This window comes from Rana temporaria, chromosome 3, assembly GCF_905171775.1.
Source record: "Rana temporaria chromosome 3, aRanTem1.1, whole genome shotgun sequence".
In the NCBI taxonomy this organism is placed as follows: domain Eukaryota; kingdom Metazoa; phylum Chordata; class Amphibia; order Anura; family Ranidae; genus Rana; species Rana temporaria.
Window position 1 is genome coordinate 356,033,023 of NC_053491.1, and position 15,740 is coordinate 356,048,762.

The following is a 15,740-nucleotide window of genomic DNA, read 5'->3' on the forward strand; positions in this document are numbered from 1 at the left end:
GTACTCTGACCATTGTAGGCCACAGAGCAACATTATGCAAAATGTTGCAAAGATGTTAGGATATATCTGCTAGCACAGAGATGACCCCAGAGACTCAGAAGTTTTTCTTCTGCTGCAGTCTGGAGGAAAAAAACACCACAAATAACCTTTTACTGCAAACTAGGTTTCAGCAAATCATATTCTTATTAAATCTGAATCCTGGTCTGAGGCCTGGTTCACAGCTATGCATTTTTTAGAACATTTTCCGTTTTGCAGAAACTCTACAGTCCATGTTACACGGTTTCCCCATGAGTCACATTCACATTTGTGCATTTTATGGAAAGGGACAGGGACTTTTCTGTTTTTTGGTTCCATGGACTTCAATGGCTCAAAAACATATTGAAAAAACACAAAATGCACCAGGAATATGTGAACTGCAACCTGCATAGGTGTGACTCAGGCCTAAACAGTTATATTTGCCTTTCACATAATATACGATTACTGTTCTACGGCATTTCATTTATGCCCCTTTCACACTGGGGCAGTATGTGCAGTGGCGGTATAGCATCGCTATACCGCCGGAATTGCCACAGTATTCGGCCACTAGCGGTGCGGTATTAATCCCCGACGGCATCTGGGTTAGATCCGACAGGCGTACGTCTTCGTACGCCTTCGGATCTAAGATGCAATTCTTCGGCGTCCGCTGGGTGGCGTTCCCCTCGTTTTCCGCGTCGAGTATGCAAATTAGCCATTTCCGACGAACTGCGAACGTACGAGCGGCCGTCGCATTCTTTTATGTCGTCTCTAGTCGGCTTTTTTCGGCGTATAGTTACAGCTGTTGTTTGGTGGCATACTCAATGTTAAAGGGTCACTAAAGGAAAACATTTTTTTAGCTGAAATGACTGTTTACAGGGTATAGAGACATAGTAGTTAACGGATTCCTTTTAAAAATGATTAAAAATAGATAAAAACCAATCATATAATGTGCCTGCAGTTTAGTTTCGTTTTTGCTAGTTCTCTGATGTACAGAGAGCCACTAGAGGGCAGTCAGCCAATAGCGAGCCGTGATACTTTGTCTAAAACTCCTCAGCACCAATCCAGTTTCGTTTTACACACAGTAACCACACCTCCTTGATTAGTCACCACAGTGAGAAATCTCCCAGTACTGTGGTGATCAGGAAACAGACAACCAGGAAGTGTCCAGAACAGAGAGGATTTACAGCAACATCAGAGCAAAAACAAACAATGAGGACATGAAACCAGGACTGCAGTAAGGTAAAGGAAGCTATTTAGCTAAAAAAAATAATTCCTTTAGTGACCCTTTCTTTTGGTGGTATTTGATCGCCTCTGCGATTTTTATTTTTTGCGCTATATACAAAAATAGAGCGACATTTTTGAAAAAAAAATCTATGTTTTTTTAATTTTTGTTATAAGAAAAATCAAATAAACTAAATGTTAGTCAAACATTTAGGCCAAAATTTATTCAGCCAAAAAAGCTACCTAGCGGGAACAGCGACACTAATACAGCGATCAGAAAAATGATCGCTTAGTGACACTGGCAATAGGGAGTGAAAGGGTTAACTAGGCCAGTGATCAAGGGGTTAAAACTTTATTAGGGGGGGTACAGGGGCTACCCTGAACCTAATAACTGCCTGTCACACTGACACTAAATGCAGTGATCAGTACATATATGATCACTGCATTCAGTGACACTGTGACAGGGGGGGTGGGGGTTAATTTGCCTATGTGTAGTGTGTGTCAGTGTAGTGTTGGTGCGACTTACTGTGTGATGTGATCTCTCCTCAGCGAGAGATACACTACGCCGCCGTAACTTACGGCGGCGTAAGTTACGGCGCAAATTCTTCCAGGATTCAAACGAAAAAAAGTAAGTTACGGCGGCGTAGCGTATCTCAGATACACTGCGCCGGGGCAGATCTTTGTGGATCTGCCCCTTTGACTTTTGCACAAACCAATCAATTCACGCTTATTGGAATTTTACCAAAAACATGTAGCAGAATACATATTGGCCTAAATTGATGAAGAAATTTTTTTTTTTTAGATATGTATTATAGCAGACAGTAAAAATTTATATATATATATATATATATATATATATATATATATATATATATATATATATATATATATATATATATATATATATATATTTTATATTATGTTTTCAAAATTGTTTGTTTTTTTTTGTTTATAGTGCAAAAAAAAAAAAAAAAAATGCAAGAAGTTATCAAATACCACCAAAAGAAAAGTTGTGAAAAATACATAACAAAAAAACAAACAAACACACACACACACACACACACCACAACAACACACCCACACACACCCCACAGCAGTTTACTACCACTTTAATGCAAGTACCTGAATTTGACTTGGTATCAGCCATTTGGATTTCTCTGTACAGCAAAGTCAAAACTGGAAGGAGGTAGAAGCAGCACACAAGTCTGACATCTGATGCAGTGCTCGATGCCAACAAAGCATGCTAAAAGACAAGAGCAGAGAAACAGACAGTAAAGACTTCTCTTCACTTTCTATCCCATAGCAACAACAAGATGCAAGAGGAAAACTCCTGGCAGCCACCAGAACTAGTGCCCCCACTGGAAAGTTCTCCCCCCCCCCCCCCCTCTATCCTTGTTCGGATTGCCACTCAGAAGTTGAGTGTTTCAATTTTTTTCTGTGGGAACAGTCACCAGGACAAAAGAGGGAGAAGCTGTGTAACGGAGACAGACTGCAAAAAAAAAAAAAAACACCCCACACACAAATTATGTTTTTTTTTTTTAGCAGACACCATAGGGAATAAAATGGCGGTCATTGCAACTTTTCATCTCACACGGTATTTGAGCAAATGCCTTTTTGGAAATAAAAAAAGAAAAAAACAGTAAAGTTAGCCCAATTGTTTTTGTATAATGTGAAAGATGATGTTATGCCAAATAGATACCCAACATGTGACGCTTTAAAATTGCACACCCACGGAATGGCGCCAAACTTCAGTATTTAAAAATCTCCATAGGCGACGCTATAATTTTTTATAAATTTTTACAGGTTACCAGTTTAGAGAGTTACAGAGGCGGCCTAGTGCTAGCATTGTTGCTTGCGCTCTATCGCACGCGGCGATACCTCACATGTGTGGTTTGAACAGCGTTTACATATGTGGGCAGGACTTGCGCATGTGTTCGCTTCTGAGCGCAAGCTACTGGGGACAGGGGTGTTTTAAATTATTATTTTACACTTTTTTTTTTTTTTTTAAAACAGTTATATTTTTTTTGATCACTGGAATGTAAACATCCATCGTGACTGGTCCTCTTTATGTCAAGTCCCCACATATCTCCTCCAGGCTGGAAAGCATGAGATCGAGAAAAAAAACAAAAATCCACCAATCTCATGCTGACAGTCGCGATTTGTTTACATCCGGGAACCCAGGCATGACGTCATAACGACGGTCAGAGATGACTGGTGACCATCTGGTCACCATAAATCTCTATGGTCGGATCGGCTGGCGCCGGATGACTTTCGCTGGGTCCCAGATGGCATGGGAAAGCACGAAGAAGCACCGGATGGCGGCGGAACCACCACAATTGTTCTTAGCTGCAGGCATCATTCAGATATACCCGCTGAAAGTCCAGGACGTCAAATGACGTCCTTGGACTGGAAGTGGTTAGAAATCTACAAGAAAAAAAAAAAAGCAGGAGGCAGGCCCATTCAAATAAATAGTGCTGCTCCAAAACCACGCTGCAAAAAACACACACGAAAAAAACAAAAAAAATAAAACGCAGTGCAGCAGGTGTTGCTGCAGTACACTTAGGTGTGAATAGAGCCTTATACTTGAACAGCAGCAACAACAAAAAACACACGCCTGAGGTCCATTTGTAATCCAGCATGGTGAGAAATTTCTGGAAATGATTACAATGGTGAATTGAGGGGACGTTTTTTACATGCTACATAGAAGTAAACAGACCATTCAGTGAGGTTCCCAGCTATGGCGCAGTTACGAGCGTCTCATGTCAGAACTTGTCTGTAAGCCTTTGGGGCCCATTGTGCAACTCCCATCTTACGGACTGTCTTCAGTCACAACTAGAAAAAGGGCAAAAACAAGGGGAAGGGGAGTGGCCTCAGAGGAGCAACAAATAATGATCTAGAAAGTATTCTGATACAAAATGATTTATTATAGCATCAAAAATGAGTATAAAAAGTACAGTCCTAAACGAACAATATGAAAAAATTGAATCATTTAGGGAAAATGAATTGCCATAAACAAATATAACGGACAGGACTCACAGTAGACAACAGAAAATCACGACACTAGTCCGGACGTATATTGGTTCAGTCACGAGTCGTGTGTGAGGGACGGAGGTGCCGTCGGCGGTGAAAAAAAGCTGTGGAAGACCGACTAGCACTGAGGAGCATAGCAGAACAGCCAGCATATCGAGATACCGCACACTGCGGGGCACATCCAATCTGGAGTCGCTGCAACTTACTTCCAACACACGATCTGCAATAACAGCTATAGCTGCCACCCCTTCCAAAGGTCTGTACTAGTTTATATTCTAATTACAACCGACACGATTTGAAGTCCTGTTCAGATGACAACAGACGACCAACTGGTAATGTACAGACAGCAAGCTGTTTATGCAATTGCATTCTAACCATCAGTATTGGAATTTTGTTGTGGCTAATTGCGTTCATACACCACCTGCAAACGCTATGAATATTGGCCCAGATTCACAGAGAGCAAGGCGCACATTACGTCACCGTAGAGTAACCAATGTACGCTACGCCTACGCAGCGCAGAGAGGCAAGCAATGCATTCAGCAAGCCAGTGCTCCCAACGCTGCGCCAGCTTGGCGTGGGATTCGAAGGCGTACGCCGGCGTAGGTGGAAGTGGTCGTGACCCCATGCAAATGATGGGCCGAGCGCCAGACAGATACGTATCATGAACTGTGCATGCGCCGTGACGTGGACGCATCCCCCTGTGCCTGCTTACAACCACGTCAGAACAACTGCCTAAACTACGCCGGATCACTGCGTACGGCGTGAACGTAACCTACGCCCAGCCAGACACACGTCCAACGTAAAATACGCCGGCTTGTGTTCCCTGGTGCAGACCTTTGCATGTCTTCTGCTGGGTTGCACCTCCTTTATGGGGAAAAGCTTTACGCCGGACGTACAACTTACGCGCACCTTGCGTAGCCTGTGTCGGGCGCACGCAGGTACGTGAATCGCCGTATTTGCATGTTTGAATGGCTATCAATGGGAGTGGCAACATGCACCCAGCCTAAATGTGCGCCCACCCTACGCCGGCGTAAGCAAGCTACGTCGGCGGAGTGTAGCCTGGTTTTAGGCGCATATCTGTTTGTGGGTCTGGCGCACATTTGCACTTACGTTGGCGTAACTTGTTATACGTCGGCGTAAGTGCTTTGTAAATCTGGGCCATTATGTCTATTCCATTCTGACTAGCCAATGATACAACACCAATATCAATGGGACTGTCTATGCATGGTTGAAACTATCTCAAGCTACTAATGGAATATACCTATCAGGACTGCCTTGACTAACATTACTAATCCATTTCTGCTGAAATAACTCCAATTGACTGCATAGCTTCTCGGTTGCTGTACTCAAAGACCACTACAGTTCAAACCTGGCCCAATTAGAGTATTCTCATGGCTTTCATTTTCTATACATGAAGATGATATAATCCATCAAGTTCTGTAGACTTAGTGCCCTTTCACACGGGGCGGATCAGTAATGATCTGCCTCCGTGTGTCCGTAAGCTCCGTATATCCCCGCTGAGCCGTCGGCTGACAGGGCGGTCCTCGCACACTGTGCAGGGACCGCCCTGTCTTTTCTCCGCTCTCCCCTATGGGGGGGATCGGATGAACACGGACCGTATGTCCGCGTTCATCCGATCCGCAGATGAAGAAAAAATAGGGTTTTCTTCCGTCTGCAAAATCGGCTGTTTGCGGAGGCGGGTGATTATGGGTGTCAGCCGATGTTTATCCGGATGTCAATCACATAGGGACCAATGTATGTCCCTTTTTCATCTGCAAACGGATGGCTGAAAAAGCGGTAATACAGTCCGCACGTCTAAAAGGGGCCTTACTTCCACAGCTCTCCCGCCCTCTCCACACATTGGGTCCAGCCACCAGTAAAAGCACTTATTGGCAGAATTAAAGCGGTAGTTCACCCCCCCCCCGACACATTTTACCATCGAGACAGGCATTGTAGCGCGAGCTACAGTATGCCTGTCCCGATTTTTTTAACCCCGTACTCACCTTGTAGTCGTCCATCGTAGATTCCGGCTCCCGCGGGGAATGGGCGTGCCTATGGAGAGGGAGGATGATTGACGGCCGGCCCTGGCACGTCACTCTCCCCGAAGACAGCCGGAGTAGGTCTCGGCTCTTCACGGCGCCTGCGCACAGGCTATGCGCACGCGTCGTGAAGACCGAGCCTATTTCGGCTATTTCCGGAGAAGCGTGACGCGCCAGAGCCGGCCGTCAATCATCCTCCGTCTCCATAGGCACGCCCATTCCCCGGATTCTACGATGGACGACTACAAGGTGAGTACGGCGGTAAAAAATTCGTGACAGGCATACTGTAGCTCGCGCTACAATGCCTGATTTTAAGGTAAAATAAAAAAAAAAAAAAAAAAATTTCCCGTCGATAGGGTGAACCCCCGCTTTAAGATAGGGCCATCAGGCAATAATATACCTTTTTCCCTGATTTATTAAGTTGTAGTCCCCTTTTCTCTTCCTTAAATAGCCAAATTAACTAATTGATTACATGTAGTGCATGTGACTCGTGACTGAATCAATATACGTCTGGACTAGTGTCGTGATTTTCTGTTGTCTACTGTGAGTCCTGTCCGTTATATTTGTTTATGGCAATTCATTTTCCCTAAATGATTCCATTTTTTCATATTGTTTGTTTAAGACTGTACTTTTTATACTCATTTTTGATGCTATAATAAATCATTTTGTATCAGAATACTTTCTAGATCATTATTTGTTGCTACCAGTAACCTCTTTTAGGCCTCCTCTCAGGCCACTCCCCTTCCTTGTTTTTCCCCCCTTTTTTCTAGTTATGACTACATGGTTACAGCAACAAACCCCAACTGGGTGTGTGATCAATTATAAGTACTTATACAAAACTACCTATATACTAGTGGTAAACTTGCGCCTTCTCCCCTTTCCCCCAGCCCCTTGTATATTTGATGTCTTCAGTCACAGACCAATAAAGCACGATGGGTATAGTAGCTAAAGTAAATACAGAGATCAAGAAATATCAAGTCCTAGCAAGCTGTAATTGGAGTTGTTCATGTTATCCTGGCTGCTATTTTAAGGACACATAATTTGTTTGGATTATGCATTATACAAAAATAAATAAAAATACATTTATATATAGAACATGCATGTTTACCCCTGTGTTATCCCTTTAAAAATGTTGCAAGTACAGAAAAAAAAACACGCCTGCCGATCTGCCAGAAATCCAGTGAGCTCCTAACTTTCCATCGTGACACAATAATACTGTCTTTGCCGCACCAAAATTCTAAGCATTATTGTCGGCCCTAACAAGCTTCTCCCCTGTTGGATTACAAAACACCTCCCTGACTTTAAACAGTTGAAGAAATGGAAGTGCAGCAGGGCTGATACATTACTTGGGATTTAAGTGAAGCAGAAGCTGGGTTGTACTGAAAAAAAAAAGTGCATTGCCATTTACTTCTATAGGCCCTCCCAATGCACTAAAACGCAAAAAAAAAAAAAAAAATTGGACATCATGTATTAACCACTTCAGGTCCCGCCTATAGTCATACAACGTCCACAGATGGGATCCCCCTATCCTGGGTGGACGTCAGGGCTTCCTGGCCGTCTAGGGGGCGCACAGGACCTGGTGCGGGTGCCCGGCACCCGCGATTGCCCGCAATCACGGCAGGACCGTGGATCTGTGTCTCCTCCCCTTGTGAGTCCCCTCCCCCTACAGTTAGAATCACACACTAGGGAACATATTAACCCATTCAGCGCCCCTAGTGTTAACCCCTTCCCTGCCAGTCACATTTATACAGTAATCAGTGCCGTTTTATAGCACCAATCGCTGTATAAATGTGAATGGTCCCAAAAATGTGTCAAAAGTGTCCGATATGTCAGTCGCAATGTCACAGTCACAATAAAAATCGCAGATCGCCACCATTACTGGTAAAAAAATAAAAATGCAATAAAACTATCCCCTATTTTGTAGATGCTATAACTTTTGCGCAAACAAATCAATATACGCTTATTGCAAAAAAAAATTTACCAAAAATATGTAGAAGAATACGTATTGGCCTAAACGGAGGAAATGGGGGATATTATAGCAAAAAGTAAAAAAAAAAATTGTTTTTTTTTCAAAATTATCGCTTTATTTTTGTTTATAGAGCAAAAAATAAAAACCGCAGAGGTAATCAAATACCACCAAAAGAAAGCTCTATTTGTGGGAAAAAAGAACATCAATTTTGTTTGGGAGCCACGTCGCACGACCGCGCAATTGTCAGTTAAAGCAACTCAGTGCCTAAATGCAAAAAGTGCTCTAAATTCTTCCGGGGCTGAAGTGGTAAAAAAAAAAAAAAAAAAACATTGAAAGTGCTGACAGGGAAACAGACAACCTTTATTAGAGGGACCATGACACACATTGGACCATGAGCAATAAAACACAACAGTAATTGGGCACTAGGGGCTCTGCGCCTGCGTGGATGAGCCCTCTGAATAGTGTGAAGGGCCATGTGTATCTTTTTCTACTAGCGTGTAGCTAGGCAGTCTATACAAGTGAATGGATATGCATCGGCTGTCTGGACTCACTCACACATCCGAGTTTGACATGTACGCAGGGACGGGTGCACGGCTCCCAATGCAGAGTCTGTATGATCCCTAAAACTGCACTAAAAGTAATCAAAAGTACAATAAATAAAAAAAAACGCAGTATAACAAAGTCAAATTGTCTCAAGTAGTTCTAAAGATTCCCACCAACTAAAAATAACTGGCATCTGTAATATCTCAGAGCAAGCTCCAATCCAACAATGGGAATGCTGCGGTGCTATTGTGTAAGTCAGAAGTCAGTAGACAAAGTTTACACTCAGCTTCCAGCACTGCATTCTGATAATATCATGTTTTAAAGCCATGGGCTAAACAAAAGCTCTGTAGAAAGGGAGGCGGCCCAGCACACCAGCACAGGGAGGCTTTTCTTCTATCCAGTGACGTGGCAGAGACTTAAACCTGATCCCTGGCTGGCTGGAAGCTCTGCCACGCTTTACAGCAACACTTCCATGTCATCCCCAGAGATGAGGAACTATTTACCTCTACCTAAACACACAGCATACATGTGGCAGGAACATCCCCCCTCCCCCGAGATCCAGAAATAACCCCTCTACAAAGCCTAGCATGGTGGACGGAGTTTGGATCATGACAAATGCTCGCAAGTACACTCATTAAAGGGAACCTAGCCATATATAAAAAGGATAGTACAGAAAGCAGCCATCCCAGATGGCACTATAGACACACACCTAGATAAACACACGCTGCCTCTCACTAGGAGAGAAACTAAAAAAGGGAAACATGAGAACATTGCAAACAAGCAGACACTTTTTCAGAGAAGAAACCTGCCATGTCTGCTCTGCAAGAAAACAAGCTCACCTGCCTGTTCCCAGTCCTAAATGTACTCTGAGCTGTGCATGTGCAACTCAGAGAACATTCCCAGCATGCCACTGTGCAGAAATTAATAACTTCCTTATGCATGCACCAGAGTTACATCATCCTGCGCCAGCCAATTAAGATAGCCAAAGACCCCACACCCGGGAGGAACCGGGGAGAGGTCAGCACCCGCAAGGGACCTTAAAGTGTAACTTCACTATCCTAATCAACATACAGGAACGCAGTAAAAAGTATCAAAAACCCACTGGACCCTACCATAGTGAAAAAAAAAAAAAAAAAAAAAAGCACCTGGAGTGCATCCGAAACCGCACCAAAAAACGCACTGGAACACATCAAAACTGTTTTAAAAACGCGCATGCAGAAACTAGGGATGTCCCGATACCGATACTAGTATCGGGACCGATACCAAGCATTTCCCGGGGGGGGGGGGGGGGGAAATGCTCCGATGCCTCAGCCAATACCTGGGCAGGCAGGGGAGTTGCAAGTCTTCTCCCCCCGTGCTATCTTTCCCCCGTGCTGTGTTGTCTTTCCCCCGTGTTCCGTGCGGTGCTCTTCGCCCCCCCCCCCCGTGTTCCGTGCTGTGTTCCCCCCCCCCCCTGCGTTCCGTGCGGTGCTCTCCCCCCCCCTGCGTTCCGTGCGGTGCTCTAAACCCCCCCCCCCCCGTGTTCCGTGCGGTGCTTTCCCCCCCCCCCCCCCCCCCGTGTTCAGTGCTGTGCTCTCTCCCCCCTCAATCTGTCAGGATGGAGAGCGGAGGAGGTAGGAGCCGCTAAACCCGGCTCCTACCTTTTCCGAATGGACAGTCAGTTATCACCGACTCTGTCCATTCACATAACTGAGCATCGTAATCTGTGTTTACGATGCTTCAGTTTATGAATGGAGAGGAGCTTCCCTCCATTCATTTCAGCTGAGGCTGCAGAGAAAGGGACTGGGGAATATGTGTCCTTAGTCCCTTTCTCTGTCTTAAAGGGGAGATGTCAGAGGTCTGTTAAGACCCCTGATATCTCTCCAAAGACCCCCAACAGGGCTGATAAAAAAAAAAAAAAAAAAAAAAATTGCAATAAATATTTTTTTAAAAAAATACTGACAATCCACCCCCCTCCTAAAAAAACACTGTAAAAAAAAAAAAAAAAAATATTGTAAAAAAAAATACTGTCACATGACACTTAAAAAAAAGTATCGGTAATCGGTAGGGTTGTCCCGATACTACCGGTAGTATCGGTACCGATACCAAGTGTTTGCGGGAGTACTTGTACTCCCGCAAATGCCCCCGATGCCTGGCCGAATACTCAGCCCCCCCCCCACCCCCCCAGTGATCTGTCCAATCCCGAGCAAGGGGGAGTGTGGCTGCATATGGGGGGGGGGGGGGACATGGCTGCATTTGTGGGGGGACATGGCTGCATTTGGGGACACATTTAAAAAAAAGTATCGGTATCGGCGAGTAGTGAGTGAGTTTTTGTGGTGTGAACCAGCCCCTTAGGGCCGGTTCACACCATAGAAAATGCAATCTGGATGCGTTCCAGGTCCTTTTTTCGAATGCGTGTTTTTGACGCATTTTTTTTTTTTAATGCAGTCCAGTGCTTGTTTTTCACCCCTCTTTTTTATTAACCTTAGATAAATGACAAGTGCGTTCCAGTGCGTTTAACAGTGTTCCAGTGCAGGTAAAATGCATGTTCTGCTTTTTTCCCCTGGAACTGGAAGCACTGGTGTGAACTATGCCATTGAAAACCATATAACCTACTTTCCATTCATTTTTGATGCAGGGAAAAAAAAAAAAAATTATTATTATTCTTCAGTTACTTCCTGGTTTCTTGTCTAGGCAAATAATGTCATTTTTATTTATTATTCAGGATTTATATAGCACCAACAGATTGTGCGGAGCTTTACAACGTTGGGGCAAACTGTAGTTACAATACAAATTAAAATTCAATACAGGATGAATCAGAGGGCCCTGCTGATTAGAGCTTACAATCTAGGATGTTATACATCTCAGAAGGGGAGGATACTCTTCTGAATGCATGCCTGAGCTAGGGGCAGATGGATTCCAGGAAGTAAATGCTACATGAATCATTTGCCCTTACTCAAGATGCAAGGGGGTGTTTTTCAAGGTGATTTCTTAAAAATAAAGTATGGAGACATGGATGAATAGGGGCATTTGCTATAATATTATACTATAATACTGGGTGGTTCTGTGGGATGTGTCTGGGGGGAGTTCTCATTTCCTGTCACCACCCCCACAGCATTTTAAAATTAGGCATAGATGGGCAGAGCCAACATAGGTGGGAAGGAAAAGGGATTATTTTAATAGACACCCCCCCTGTTAGGATCACAACGAGGTGATCATGCGAGTGCGAATAATGAGACACAGGGGAGCATTGAAAGTCGATTTCTGAGCAATAGGATTACAAGGCACAAGATGATAATATATGTGCTACATGCAGGCAGAAATTCAATTTTGTCCAGAGATCAGCTTTAACCACTTACCAACCGCCCCTCGATTGACGGAAGCAGAATGGCACTCCTGCGCAAATTGCTGTAGCTGCACAGCGGGCACGTTAAAGAGTATAGGGGGCACATGCGCGCCGAGTGACATAGGAGCCAATGCGCATGGCCGCCGGCTACCTGCGATTGCACCCGAGGACGAAACGGAGACCTGTCAATGTAAACAGACAGATCTTCGTTCTGTCAGGGGTGAGGAGACTGATCTGTTGTTCCTACTGCTTAGCAACAACGATCAGTCTCCTCCCCCAGTTAGAAACAATCCCTAGAACACACATTTAACCCCTGCCCTGTTTGTGACATTTATACAGTAATCAGTGGCTATTTTTTAGCTCCGATTGCTGTATAAAATGTCAATGCCCCCCCCCCCCCCAAAATAAAAAAAAACAAGTCTCCGATCTGACTGCCGCAATCACGAATATATATATTATTTTTTTTTACCAAAAATATGTAGAATACATATCGGCCTAAACTGGGAAGGAAATTTGTTTTTGTATATATTTTTGGGGGATATTTAATAGAGCAAAATAATAAAAAAAATAAAAGGGGGCCTTTTTTTTTTAAATGGTCAGTCTTTTTTGTTTATAGCGCAAAAAAAAAAAAGCCGCAGAGGTGATTAAATACCACAAAAAGAAGACCTTTTCCCCCCAAAAAAGGGACAATTTGGTTTGAGTACAGTGTCTCAGCTATCACCTTGGTAATGCAGCCATGACAAATTCACTGTGCTGTACATAGCCAGCAAACAGAGCAGAGCTGTGGGAGGGACCCAGCAGGCTCCACCCACTACAGCTGTCAGCAGAAAACTACATGAGGGGGAACAAACAAGACCAGTCACTAGGGTTGCCACCTCATCCCTTTAAAACAGAACACATATGAATTACACAGGTTCTGTGGCTAATTTAATGCAGGTAAGGCACCAAATGAGTCTAATTACCACCTTAATTAGCCACAGAACCTGTGTAATTAATATGTGTTCTGTTTTAAAGGGATGAGGTGGCAACCCTAGTGACTGGTCTTGTTTGTCACCCCGCACAAGGAAGGAGGAGCAGTGACCGGTCTTTTTATAGGAAGCTCCTGTATACTTCACAGATGTGGAATATATACACAAAGCACACGATTTAGACTGATTGTTTATCCTGGGGTTCAGACAAGTATACTGGATGGACCCATCAGTGAAGCTAGTCATCTAGACTGTACACGACTTTCTAAAACCAGTTTAAAGACAGATGAACCATATTGTAAAGACTTGCCCTAGTTCATACAAGGTCTACATCTTGGACTACAGGGGGATCCCAATAGAACTCCTTCCTAAAGAATTTCATTTTCTTACATATCAATATTAGAGTCCGCCACAAACTCTCAAGGCCTTGTAGCTACCTCTACTGAGACAGGTCACCAAGTATCCAGATTGTCACCATTGGTATTTCTGTCTAAGTTTTTCCACTACAAAGTGTGCGTTGATGTCCACTAGTAATAGCCAGCCACATAACTCCTTTGCACGGTCTCCGTGACTAAACACACTGGCAGCATGGTGGCTTAGAAGTAAGGCTGAAACAACTAATCGATTACGAAAATGGTTGTCAACTATTTTTATAAATCAATTGGCCAGCCGATTAGTTGACCTGCATACAGAATGCATTATAGATTTACATATCGGGAAATACAGTGAAGCACACATACAGCTCAGTACACTGTCCATCCATGTCAGCAAGTGCCTGAGAACTTGTGATTGTGTGAGAAGCAATGCCTCATGGGACATGTAGTCCTGGGCAGGAAGTGAGTGGTTCGAAAGTCAGAAGTTTTTTTACCTTGCTATAGGGGCACTCTATACAAGACCCCTTTCACACTGGGGTGTTTTTGGGCTAAAAATAGCACCTAAAAAACGGCTCCCCTGCAGTCTCAGCGTACCTGAGTGCTTTCACACTGAGGCGATGTTCTGGCAAGGATGTTAAAAAATGTCCTGCAAGCAGCATCTTTGGAGTGGTGTATAGCAAAGCGCCTATTTACATGTGGTTTTAACCCCATTTTCAGCCGCTAGCGGGGGTTAAAAGCATCCCGCTATGGGCCGAATACCTCCACAAAAACGACGGTAAAGTGCCGCTAAAAATAGCAGCGCTTTACCGTCAACACAGCCCGTGCCCCAGTGTGAAAGCGGCCTTATATTTTGCAGCTTGGGGCACTCTGAATGCAGGAGGAGCCAGAAGCGTCAGTGAGGAACCCTAGAAGAGGAGAATCATGGCTGCTCTGTGCAAAAAACATTACAGAGCAGATAAGTATAACACGTTTGTTGTTTAAAAAAATACTTTAACCTCCTCAACACAGGGCACTTAAACCACCTTCCTGCCTTTGAATGACAATTGCGCGATCATGCAACACTGTACCCAAATTAAATTTCCCCCCCCCACAAATAGAGCTTTCTTTTGGTGGTATTTGATCACCTCTGCGGTTTTTATTACGGTAATTGTGCTATAAAACGGAAAAAAAAAAAAAAATTTCCCCCTCAGTTTAGGCCGATATATATTCTATTTTTTTTTACCAAAAATAAGAAGAAAAAAAAAAAACACGCAATAAGTGTATATTGATTGGTTTGCGCAAAAGTTATAACGTCTACAAAATAGGGGATAGAATTATGGCATTTTTTTTTTTTTTTATTACTAGTCATGAAGGCAATCTGAGATTTTTATCGTGACTGCAATACTGCGGCAGACAGAACGGACACTTTTGACACCATTTTGGGATCATTCACATTTATACAGCGATCAGTGCTATAAAAATGCATGGATTACTGCGTAAATGTAACTGGCAGGGAAGGGGGGGGTTAAAACTAGGGAGCGAGGAAGGGGTTAAATGCATGCCCTAGAGAATGACTAACTGTAGGGGGAGGAGATTTACAAGGGGAGGAGACCGATCAGTGTGCCTCTGTATGGGAACACACCTCTCGCGGCCGCCGGGCACGCGCACCTGTACCCAAGTGATGTGGCGGTGCGCGCCCCCTAGAGGCAGAGGATGTCATGACGTCCGACCAGAACAAGAGCTGCACCGTCCACAAAGACATCAGCATCTGAACCCAGAAAAGGTGGAGGCTGATAGACTGGACGTAATAGAAGGCATTACAATTACATTTAAAGTAAAAGTTTACCAGTATTGTGCAATAAATATAAAAGGATTATATACATGATGGGGGAAAAAAAAAAAAAAGTCTCAGCTTTTAGTACTACTTTAACCACTTAAGCCCCGAGCCTGTTTTTCAGATTCGGGATTTACAAGACTAAAACAGTTTTTTTTTGCTAGAAAATTACTTAAAACCCCCAAAAATCATATATATATTTTTTTCTAACACCCTAGAGAATAAAATGGCGGTCATCGCAATACTTTTTGTCACACCGTATTTTCGCAGCGGTCTTACAAGCGCACTTTTTTTGGAAAAAATTAACTTTTTTGAATTAAAAATTAGACAACAATAAATTTGGCCCAATTTTTTTATATATTGTGAAAGATAATGTTACGTCGAGTAAAATGATACCCAACATGTCACGCTTTAAAATTGCGCCCGCTCGTGGCATGGCGTCA

At 43.6% G+C, this 15,740-nt stretch overlaps 1 protein-coding gene across 2 annotated transcripts in view; it reads right to left on the minus strand.

Moving 5' to 3' along the window:
* Window positions 1-15,740, minus strand: part of TMEM263 (transmembrane protein 263) — a 40,456-nt gene that overhangs the window by 14,228 nt on the left and 10,488 nt on the right. Inside the window, exon 2 of one of the 2 annotated variants that reach the window (XM_040345206.1) lies at window positions 2,359-2,479. The exons of the other annotated variant lie outside the window; for it this stretch is intronic. Coding sequence (XP_040201140.1) covers window positions 2,359-2,383 — 25 coding nt within the window. The 5' untranslated portion in view covers window positions 2,384-2,479. The remainder of the gene's footprint in view (window positions 1-2,358; window positions 2,480-15,740) is intronic. 2 annotated transcript variants of the gene reach the window in all.